Source organism: Oncorhynchus mykiss, chromosome 10 (assembly GCF_057628025.1).
Source record: "Oncorhynchus mykiss isolate SJ-2025 chromosome 10, ASM5762802v1, whole genome shotgun sequence".
Lineage (NCBI taxonomy): Eukaryota > Metazoa > Chordata > Actinopteri > Salmoniformes > Salmonidae > Oncorhynchus > Oncorhynchus mykiss.
In genome coordinates this window covers 83,368,412-83,380,911 of record NC_143031.1, presented here as the reverse complement: position 1 = coordinate 83,380,911, position 12,500 = coordinate 83,368,412, and the positions used below count along the sequence as shown (strand labels likewise).

Here is a 12,500-nt window from a genome sequence, read left to right as displayed (position 1 = left end):
ATACATCATTATACTATACAACTATTAACTAATCAATACATCATTATACTATACAACTATTAACTAATCAATACATCATTATACTATACAACTATTAACTAATCAATACATCATTATACTACAGCTATTAACTAATCAATACATCGTTATACTACAACTACTAACTAATCAATACATCATTATACTACAACTACTAACTAACTACTATCTAATCAATACATCATTATACTACAACTACTAACTAATCAATACATCATTATACTACAACTACTAACTAATCAATACATCATTATACTACAACTACTAACTAATCAATACATCATTATACTACAACTAACTAATCAATACATCATTATACTATACAACTATTAACTAATCAATACATCATTATACTATACAACTATTAACTAATCAATACATCATTATACTACAACTACTAACTACTATCTAATCAATACATCATTATACTACAACTACTATCTAATCAATACATCATTATACTACAACTACTAACTAATCAATACATCATTATACTACAACTATTAACTAATCAATACATCATTATACTACAACTATTAACTAATCAATACATCATTATACTACAGCTATTAACTAATCAATACATCATTATACTACAACTACTAACTAATCAATACATCATTATACTACAACTACTAACTAATCAATACATCATTATACTACAGCTATTAACTAACTACTATCTAATCAATACATAATTATACTACAACTACTATCTAATCAATACATCATTATACTACAACTATTAACTAATCAATACATCATTATACTACAACTACTAACTAATCAATACATCATTATACTACAACTATTAACTAATCAATACATCATTATACTACAGCTATTAACTAATCAATACATCATTATACTACAACTACTAACTAACTACTATCTAATCAATACATCATTATACTACAACTACTATCTAATCAATACATCATTATACTACAACTACTAACTAATCAATACATCATTATACTACAACTATTAACTAATCAATACATCATTATACTACAACTACTATCTAATCAATACATCATTATACTACAACTACTAACTAATCAATACATCATTATACTACAACTATGAACTAATCAATACATCATTATACTACAACTACTATCTAATCAATACATCATTATACTACAACTATTAACTAATCAATACATCATTACACTACAACTACTAACTAATCAATACATCATTATACTACAACTACTAACTAACTACTATCTAATCAATACATCATTATACTACAACTACTATCTAATCAATACATCATTATACTACAACTACTAACTAATCAATACATCATTATACTACAACTATTAACTAATCAATACATCATTATACTACAACTACTATCTAATCAATACATCATTATACTACAACTACTAACTAATCAATACATCATTATACTACAACTACTATCTAATCAATACATTATACTACAACTATTAACTAATCAATACATCATTATACTACAACTATTAACTAATCAATACATCATTATACTACAACTACTAACTAATCAATACATCATTATACTACAACTACTAACTAATCAATACATCATTATACTACAACTATTAACTAATCAATACATCATTATACTACAACTACTATCTAATCAATACATCATTATACTACAACTATTAACTAATCAATACATCATTATACTACAACTATTAACTAATCAATACATCATTATACTACAACTACTAACTAATCAATACATCATTATACTACAACTATTAACTAATCAATACATCATTATACTACAACTACTATCTAATCAATACATCATTATACTACAACTATTAACTAATCAATACATCATTATAATACAACTACTAACTAACTAGTATCTAATCAATACATCGTTATACTACAACTATTAACTAATCAATACATCATTATACTACAACTACTAACTAATCAATACATCATTATACTACAACTATTAACTAATCAATACATCATTATACTACAACTATTAACTAATCAATACATCATTATACTACAACTATTAACTAATCAATACATCATTATACTACAACTATTAACTAACTACTAACTAATCAATACATCATTATACTACAACTACTAACTAACTACTAACTAATCAATACATCATTATACTACAACTACTAACTAACTAGTATCTAATCAATACATCATTATACTACAACTATTAACCATCTACTATCTAATCACAGTATCCCTTTAAGGTTATCAATATGAAAGGTGCTTTAACATGTTTATGAACATGAATAAGAGTGTTAAAACTGGTTTATTAACATGAATAAGAGTGTTATAACTGGTTTATGAACATGAAGTGTTATAACTGGTTTATGAACATGAATAAGAGTGATCTAACTCGTTTATGAACATGAATAAGAGTGATCTACCTCATTTATGAACATGAATAAGAGTGATCTACCTCATTTATGAACATGAATAAGAGTGATCTACCTCATTTATGAACATGAATAAGTGATCTAACTCTTATGAACATGAATAAGAGTGATATAACTCATTTATGAACATGAATAAGTGATCTAACTCTTATGAACATGAATACGAGTGATATAACTCATATGAACATGAATACGAGTGATATAACTCATTTAACATGAATAAGTGTGTTAACTATTATGAACATGAATAAGTGTGTTATAACTCTCTTATGAACATGAATAAGAGTGTTATAACTCTCTTATGAACATGAATAAGAGTGTTATAACAGGTTTCTAGGAGGTGTATAAGGGTCGCTCTGACCTTCCCGATGTCGTGTAGCGTGGCCATCTCTAGCAGCTGAGACAGAACGTCCAGCGTAGAACGCAGGAACCCTCCGAACTTCTCGTTGGTGCTGTGGAGGTCCAACGTAACCTAGGAAACACACAACAAACATCAACAAGTCAACAACAACAACAACAACAAAAACATTGACAAGGACATGAAGAAAACAAGTGTAGTGAGTGAACACAACTGCAGTTCTATGAAGTATCAGAACTCATGTTGGTTATTTTACACTTCTAAACATCCAGGTTGACTATTCTGATATTTCAGTGATTCAGAAAAGACCAACTCCAAGAGTCGGTGTGTGTGTGTGTGTGTGTGTGTGCGTACCTTATAGTTGGTGTGTGTGTGTGTGTGTGTGTGTACCTTATAGTTGGTGTGTGTGTGTGTGTGTGTGTGTGTGTGTGTGTGTGTGTGTGTGTGTGTGTGTGTGTCCGCGTACCTTATAGTTGGTGTGTGTGTGTGTGTGTGTGTGTGTGTGCGTACCTTATAGTTGGTGTGTGTGTGTGTGTGTGTGTGTGTGTGTGTGTGTGCGTACCTTATAGTTGGTGTGTGTGTGTGTGTGTGTGTGTGTGTGTGTGCGTACCTTATAGTTGGTGTGTGTGTGTGTGTGTGTGTGTGTGTGTGTGTGTGTGTGCGTGCGTACCTTATAGTTGGTGTGTGTGTGTGTGTGTGTGTGTGTGTGTGTGTGTGCGTACCTTATAGTTGGTGTGTGTGTGTGTGTGTGTGTGTGTGTGTGTGTGTGTGTGTGTGTGTGTGTGTGTGTGTGTGTACCTTATAGTTGGTGTGTGTGTGCGTGCGTGTGTGTGTGCGTACCTTATAGTTGGTGTGTGTGTGCGTGTGTGTGTGTGTACCTTATAGTTGGTGTGTGTGTGTGTGTGTGTGTGTGTGTGCGTACCTTATAGTTGGTGTGTGTGTGTGTGTGTGTGTGTGTGTGTGTGTGTGTGTGTGTGTGTGCGTGCGTACCTTATAGTTGGTGTGTGTGTGTGTGTGTGTGTGTGTGTGTGTGTGTGTGTGTGTGTGTGCGTGCGTACCTTATAGTTGGTGTGTGTGTGTGTGTGTGTGTGTGCGTACCTTATAGTTGGTGTGTGTAGCTTTGAGGACGTCGTACAGTTTGAGGTAGGTGGGTAGATGATAGAAGCTTCCCAGGGTTGTGGACTTGTTGACGTTAGCCGTGGACCCCGAGCTGTCCGCTGGCCTGCCTGCTCACAGAAAGGTCATGAAGAGGAGGGATCTTTGTGAATGGAAGCCCTGGGTTACGTATCCTTCACACACCTTTGACTGAAATTGTTCATTAATGAAGGACTAAGAAACGGACTGAAGTTAAAAAGAATCAGACTGGTCAGACTGGTCCGATTGGTTAGACTGGTCAGACTGGTCCGATTGGTTAGACTGGTCAGACTGGTTAGACTGATCAGACTGGTTAGACTGGTTAGACTGATCAGACTGGTCAGACTGGTTAGACTGGTCAGACTGGTTAGACTGGTCAGACTGATCAGACGGGTCAGACTGATTAAACTGATTAGACTGGTCAGACTGATTAAACTGATTAGACTGGTCAGACGGGTCAGACTGGTCGGACTGGTCGGACTGGTCGGACTGGTCGGACTGGTCAGACTGGTCAGACTGGTCAGACTGGTCAGACTGGTCAGACGGGTCAGACGGGTCAGACGGGTCAGACGGGTCAGACGGGTCAGACGGGTCAGACTGGTCAGACTGGTCAGACTGGTCAGACTGGGTACGTATCCTTCACACACCTTTGAATGAAGTTAAAAATAATCTGTTGTTTCTATGAAGTTTAAAGTCGGTGTTTTACATGTTTCCTACAGAGCAGGAGTCGTCAGGAAGTGGACTACTGTACCAGTGTTGGTCTCGCTGCCTTTCTTAGGGCTCATGGGAATGGTGCTTGGCTCTGCTACCTCCTTGCCTTTCCTTCTGATGGGGCTGAGGGAGGGAGCGTTGGCTAGGGACGGCAGGGTGGCCTGGAGGGACAGAGAGGACAACACTGAGGGAGGGAGCGTGGCCTGGAGGACAACACAGAGAGGGAGCGTTGGCTAGGGACGGCAGGGTGGCCTGGAGGGACAGAGAGGACAACACTGAGGGAGGGAGCGTGGCCTGGAGGTCAACACTGAGAGAGGGAGCGTTGGCTAGGGACAGCAGGGTGGCCTGGAGGGACAGAGAGGACAACACTGAGGGAGGGAGCGTGGCCTGGAGGACAACACTGAGAGAGGGAGCGTTGGCTAGGGACGGCAGGGTGGCCTGGAGGACAGAGAGGACAACACTGAGAGAGGGAGCGTTGGCTATGGACAGCAGGGTGGCCTGGGAGGACAGATTATCCCTTTGTATCTCTGATTTACACATTGTTTAGACACACACACACACACCTTGACGGCGGGTCCGGGCGGTGTGTCGTCCAGCACGTGGGCACAGATGTTGAGTATCTTGAGGATGTGAGAGAAGAGTTGTTCCACCAGGACCACCAGGGGGCGCTCTCCCACCGCTGCCCAGGGCTCCTCTGTCTTACCGGGGACCGGCCCTCCCTCCTCCTCCCCAGCCCAGGGACTACACATACACTGTGGAGCCGTCGCTGAATGAGAAGAGCGGAACACAGCTTGGTTTCATGTTGGGAATACGACAGCTGAATGTTGTCATTGTGGTATTTGTTTAGGATCCCCATTAGCTGTTTCTATAGCAGCAGCTACTCTTCCTGGGGTTTATTAGGATCATTATCTGTTTCTATAGCAGCAGCTACTCTTCCTGGGGTTTATTAGGATCATTATCTGTTTCTATAGCAGCAGCTACTCTTCCTGGGGTTTATTAGGATCATTATCTGTTTCTATAGCAGCAGCTACTCTTCCTGGGGTTTATTAGGATCATTATCTGTTTCTATAGCAGCAGCTACTCTTCCTGGGGTTTATTAGGATCATTATCTGCTTCTATAGCAGCAGCTACTCTTCCTGGGGTTTATTAGGATCATTATCTGTTTCTATAGCAGCAGCTACTCTTCCTGGGGTTTATTAGGATCATTATCTGTTTCTATAGCAGCAGCTACTCTTCCTGGGGTTTATTAGGATCATTATCTGTTTCTATAGCAGCAGCTACTCTTCCTGGGGTTTATTAGGATCATTATCTGTTTCTATAGCAACAGCTACTCTTCCTGGTGTTTATTAGGATCATTAATAGCAGCAGCTACTCTTTCTGGGGTTTATCAGGATCATTATCTGTTTCTATAGCAGCAGCTACTCTTCCTGGGGTTTATTAGGATCATTATCTGTTTCTATAGCAGCAGCTACTCTTCCTGGGGTTTATTAGGATCATTATCTGTTTCTATAGCAGCAGCTACTCTTCCTGGGGTTTATTAGGATAATTATCTGTTTCTATAGCAGCAGCTACTCTTCCTGGGGTTTATTATGATCATTATCTGTTTCTAAAGCAGCAGCTACTCTTCCTGGGGTTTATTAGGATCATTATCCATTTCTAAAGCAGCAGCTACTCTTCCTGGGGTTTATTAGGATCATTATCTGTTTCTAAAGCAGCAGCTACTCTTCCTGGGGTTTATTAGGATCATTATCCATTTCTAAAGCAGCAGCTACTCTTCCTGGGGTTTATTAGGATCATTATCTGTTTCTATAGCAGCAGCTACTCTTCCTGGGGTTTATTAGGATCATTATCTGTTTCTATAGCAGAGTAGCAGCTACTCTTCCTGGGGTTTAATAGAATAATTGTCTGTTTCTATAGCAGCAGCTACTCTTCCTGGGGTTTATTAGGATCATTATCTGTTTCTATAGCAGCAGCTAGTCTTCCTGGGGAGCCACACAAAACATGACATAACAGGACATCAATAGACAACAGCTGAAGGACAGAACTACATACATATTACATGAGCTACACGTACAGTCAGGTTGCCAGGTTCCCGGACTGTGTCAATGTTAAGGTACTAATTATGTCCTAATAACGTTGTACTAACGTTCGACAGGTTTGTAAAGATCGTACCGATTGTTGTAATAAGGTTTTATGAAGGTTGCAACACCGCGAGACAGGTAAACACCTTAATAACATCAAGCAGGTGGATACTGGTTTATCCAGGTGTATACAGGTGAGTAAACATTATAATAACATCAAACAGGTGGATACAGGTGTGTTAACATTATAATAACATCAAACAGGTGTATACAGGTGTGTTAACATTATAATAACATCAAGCAGGTGTATACAGGTGTATACAGGTGTGTAAACATTATAATAACATCAAACAGGTGTATACAGGTGTGTTAACATTATAATAACATCAAGCAGGTGTATACAGGTGTGTTAACATTATAATAACATCAAGCAGGTGTATACAGGTGTGTTAACATTATAATAACATCAAGCAGGTGTATACAGGTGTGTTAACATTATAATAACATCAAGCAGGTGTATACAGGTGTGTTAACATTATAATAACATCAAACAGGTGTATACAGGTGTGTTAACATTATAATAACATCAAGCAGGTGTATACAGGTGTGTTAACATTATAATAACATCAAGCAGGTGTATACAGGTGTGTTAACATTATAATAACATCAAACAGGTGTATACAGGTGTGTTAACATTATAATAACATCAAACAGGTGTATACAGGTGTGTTAACATTATAATAACATCAAACAGGTGTATACAGGTGTGTTAACATTATAATAACATCAAGCAGGTGTATACAGGTGTGTTAACATTATAATAACATCAAACAGGTGTATACAGGTGTGTTAACATTATAATAACATCAAGCAGGTGTATACAGGTGTGTTAACATTATAATAACATCAAGCAGGTGTATACAGGTGTGTTAACATTATAATAACATCAAACAGGTGTATACAGGTGTGTTAACATTATAATAACATCAAACAGGTGTATACAGGTGTGTTAACATTATAATAACATCAAGCAGGTGTATACAGGTGTATACAGGTGTGTAAACATTATAATAACATCAAGCAGGTGTATACAGGTGTGTTAACATTATAATAACATCAAACAGGTGTATACAGGTGTGTTAACATTATAATAACATCAAACAGGTGTATACAGGTGTGTTAACATTATAATAACATCAAACAGGTGTATACAGGTGTGTTAACATTATAATAACATCAAGCAGGTGTATACAGGTGTGTTAACATTATAATAACATCAAGCAGGTGTATACAGGTGTGTTAACATTATAATAACATCAAACAGGTGTATACAGGTGTGTTAACATTATAATAACATCAAACAGGTGTATACAGGTGTGTTAACATTATAATAACATCAAACAGGTGTATACAGGTGTGTTAACATTATAATAACATCAAACAGGTGTATACAGGTGTGTTAACATTATAATAACATCAAACAGGTGTATACAGGTGTGTTAACATTATAATAACATCAAACAGGTGTATACAGGTGTGTTAACATTATAATAACATCAAACAGGTGTATACAGGTGTGTTAACATTATAATAACATCAAGCAGGTGTATACAGGTGTGTTAACATTATAATAACATCAAACAGGTGTATACAGGTGTGTAAACATTATAATAACATCAAACAGGTGTATACAGGTGTGTTAACATTATAATAACATCAAACAGGTGTATAGAGGTGTGTTAACATTATAATAACATCAAGCAGGTGTATACAGGTGTGTTAACATTATAATAACATCAAACAGGTGTATACAGGTGTGTAAACATTATAATAACATCAAACAGGTGTATACAGGTGTATACAGGTGTGTAAACATTATAATAACATCAAGCAGGTGTATACAGGTGTGTAAACATTATAATAACATCAAACAGGTGTATACAGGTGTATACAGGTGTGTTAACATTATAATAACATCAAGCAGGTGTATACAGGTGTGTTAACATTATACTAACATCAAACAGGTGTATACAGGTGTGTTAACATTATAATAACATCAAACAGGTGGATACAGGTGTGTTAACATTATAATAAAATCATACAGGTGTGTTAACATTATAATAACATCAAGCAGGTGTATACAGGTGTGTTAACATTATAATAACATCAAACAGGTGTATACAGGTGTGTTAACATTATAATAACATCAAGCAGGTGTATACAGGTGTGTTAACATTATAATAACATCAAGCAGGTGTATACAGGTGTGTTAACATTATAATAACATCAAACAGGTGTATACAGGTGTGTAAACATTATAATAACATCAAGCAGGTGTATACAGGTTTATCCAGGTGTATACAGGTGTGTTAACATTATAATAACATCAAACAGGTGTATACAGGTGTGTTAACATTATAATAACATCAAGCAGGTGTATACAGGTGTGTTAACATTATAATAACATCAAACAGGTGTATACAGGTGTGTTAACATTATAATAACATCAAGCAGGTGTATACAGGTGTGTTAACATTATAATAACATCAAACAGGTGTATACAGGTGTGTTAACATTATAATAACATCAAGCAGGTGTATACAGGTGTGTTAACATTATAATAACATCAAGCAGGTGTATACAGGTGTGTTAACATTATAATAACATCAAACAGGTGTATACAGGTGTGTTAACATTATAATAACATCAAACAGGTGTATACAGGTGTGTTAACATTATAATAACATCAAACAGGTGTATACAGGTGTGTTAACATTATAATAACATCAAACAGGTGTATACAGGTGTGTTAACATTATAATAACATCAAACAGGTGTATACAGGTGTGTTAACATTATAATAACATCAAACAGGTGTATACAGGTGTGTTAACATTATAATAACATCAAGCAGGTGTATACAGGTGTGTTAACATTATAATAACATCAAGCAGGTGTATACAGGTGTGTTAACATTATAATAACATCAAACAGGTGTATACAGGTGTGTTAACATTATAATAACATCAAACAGGTGTATACAGGTGTGTAAACATTATAATAACATCAAGCAGGTGTATACAGGTGTATACAGGTGTGTTAACATTATAATAACATCAAACAGGTGTATACAGGTGTGTTAACATTATAATAACATCAAACAGGTGTATACAGGTGTGTTAACATTATAATAACATCAAACAGGTGTATACAGGTGTGTAAACATTATAATAACATCAAGCAGGTGTATACAGGTGTGTTAACATTATAATAACATCAAACAGGTGTATACAGGTGTGTTAACATTATAATAACATCAAGCAGGTGTATACAGGTGTGTTAACATTATAATAACATCAAGCAGGTGTATACAGGTGTGTTAACATTATAATAACATCAAACAGGTGTATACAGGTGTGTTAACATTATAATAACATCAAACAGGTGTATACAGGTGTGTAAACATTATAATAACATCAAACAGGTGTATACAGGTGTGTTAACATTATAATAACATCAAACAGGTGTATACAGGTGTGTTAACATTATAATAACATCAAGCAGGTGTATACAGGTGTGTAAAGATTATAATAACATCAAGCAGGTGTATACAGGTGTGTAAACATTATAATAACATCAAGCAGGTGTATACAGGTGTTGTGTTCAGGTACGTACCAGCGAGCAGGTTCCCGGCCAGCAGCAGAGCATCTTGGTGAGCAGAGAGGTCCAGAGGAAACCAGGCAGAGGACAGTAGAGACATCATCATGTTAGCCATCCCTACTGTTAGACTCCTCTTCCCTTCCTCTAATGGGCCTGAGCCGGGCTGAGAGAGGCTGGGAGAGAGACATCATCATGTTAACCATCCCTACTGTTAGACTCCTCTTCCCTTCCTCTAATGGGCCTGAGCCGGGCTGAGAGAGGCTGGGAGAGAGACATCATCATGTTAACCATCCCTACTGTTAGACTCCTCTTCCCTTCCTCTAATGGACCTGAGCCGGGCTGAGAGAGGCTGGGAGAGAGACATCATCATGTTAGACTCCTCTTCCCTTCCTCTAATGGGCCTGAGCCGGGCTGGGAGAGGCTGGGAGAGAGACATCATCATGTTAGCCATCCCTACTGTTAGACTCCTCTTCCCTTCCTCTAATGGACCTGAGCCGGGCTGAGAGAGGCTGGGAGAGAGACATCATCATGTTAGACTCCTCTTCCCTTCCTCTAATGGACCTGAGCCAGGCTGGGAGAGGCTGGGAGAGAGACATCATCATGTTAACCATCCCTACTGTTAGACTCCTCTTCCCTTCCTCTAATGGGCCTGAGCCGGGCTGAGAGAGGCTGGGAGAGAGACATCATCATGTTAACCATCCCTACTGTTAGACTCCTCTTCCCTTCCTCTAATGGACCTGAGCCGGGCTGAGAGAGGCTGGGAGAGAGACATCATCATGTTAGACTCCTCTTCCCTTCCTCTAATGGGCCTGAGCCGGGCTGGGAGAGGCTGGGAGAGAGACATCATCATGTTAGACTCCTCTTCCCTTCCTCTAATGGGCTTGAGCCAGGCTGGGAGAGAGACATCATCATGTTAGCCATCCCTACTGTTAGACTCCTCTTCCCTTCCTCTAATGGACCTGAGCCGGGCTGAGAGAGGCTGGGAGAGAGACAACATCATGTTAGACTCCTCTTCCCTTCCTCTAATGGACCTGAGCCGGGCTGGGAGAGGCTGGGAGAGAGACATCATCATGTTAACCATCCCTACTGTTAGACTCCTCTTCCCTTCCTCTAATGGACCTGAGCCAGGCTGGGAGAGGCTGGGAGAGAGACATCATCATGTTAGACTCCTCTTCCCTTCCTCTAATGGGCCTGAGCCGGGCTGGGAGAGGCTAGGAGAGAGACAACATCATGTTAGCCATCCCTACTGTTAGACTCCTCTTCCCTTCCTCTAATGGACCTGAGCCGGGCTGAGAGAGGCTGGGAGAGAGACATCATCATGTTAGCCATCCCTACTGTTAGACTCCTCTTCCCTTCCTCTAATGGACCTGAGCCGGGCTGAGAGAGGCTGGGAGAGAGACATCATCATGTTAGCCATCCCTACTGTTAGACTCCTCTTCCCTTCCTCTAATGGGCTTGAGCCGGGCTGAGAGAGGCTGGGAGAGAGACATCATCATGTTAGCCATCCCTACTGTTAGACTCCTCTTCCCTTCCTCTAATGGGCCTGAGCCGGGCTGGGAGAGGCTGGGAGAGAGACATCATCATGTTAGACTCCTCTTCCCTTCCTCTAATGGACCTGAGCCGGGCTGAGAGAGGCTGGGAGAGAGACATCATCATGTTAGACTCCTCTTCCCTTCCTCTAATGGACCTGAGCCGGGCTGAGAGAGGCTGGGAGAGAGACATCATCATGTTAGACTCCTCTTCCCTTCCTCTAATGGACCTGAGCCGGGCTGGGAGAGGCTGGGAGAGAGACAACATCATGTTAGACTCCTCTTCCCTTCCTCTAATGGGCCTGAGCCGGGCTGGGAGAGGCTGGGAGAGAGACATCATCATGTTAGCCATCCCTACTGTTAGACTCCTCTTCCCTTCCTCTAATGGACCTGAGCCGGGCTGAGAGAGGCTGGGAGAGAGACATCATCATGTTAGCCATCCCTACTGTTAGACTCCTCTTCCCTTCCTCTAATGGACCTGAGCCGGGCTGAGAGAGGCTGGGAGAGAGACAACATCATGTTAACCATCCCTACTGTTAGACTCCTCTTCCCTTCCTCTAATGGGCCT

General features: G+C 39.0%; 1 protein-coding gene across 1 annotated transcript in view; it reads right to left on the bottom strand.

The window, feature by feature from the left end:
* Positions 1 to 12,500, bottom strand: part of LOC149980642 (huntingtin-like) — a 128,003-nt gene that overhangs the window by 73,149 nt on the left and 42,354 nt on the right. The window contains 5 exon segments of the mRNA XM_090188172.1: positions 2,821 to 2,931; positions 3,916 to 4,043; positions 4,703 to 4,823; positions 5,226 to 5,428; positions 10,419 to 10,576. Coding sequence (XP_090044298.1) covers positions 2,821 to 2,931; positions 3,916 to 4,043; positions 4,703 to 4,823; positions 5,226 to 5,428; positions 10,419 to 10,576 — 721 coding nt within the window.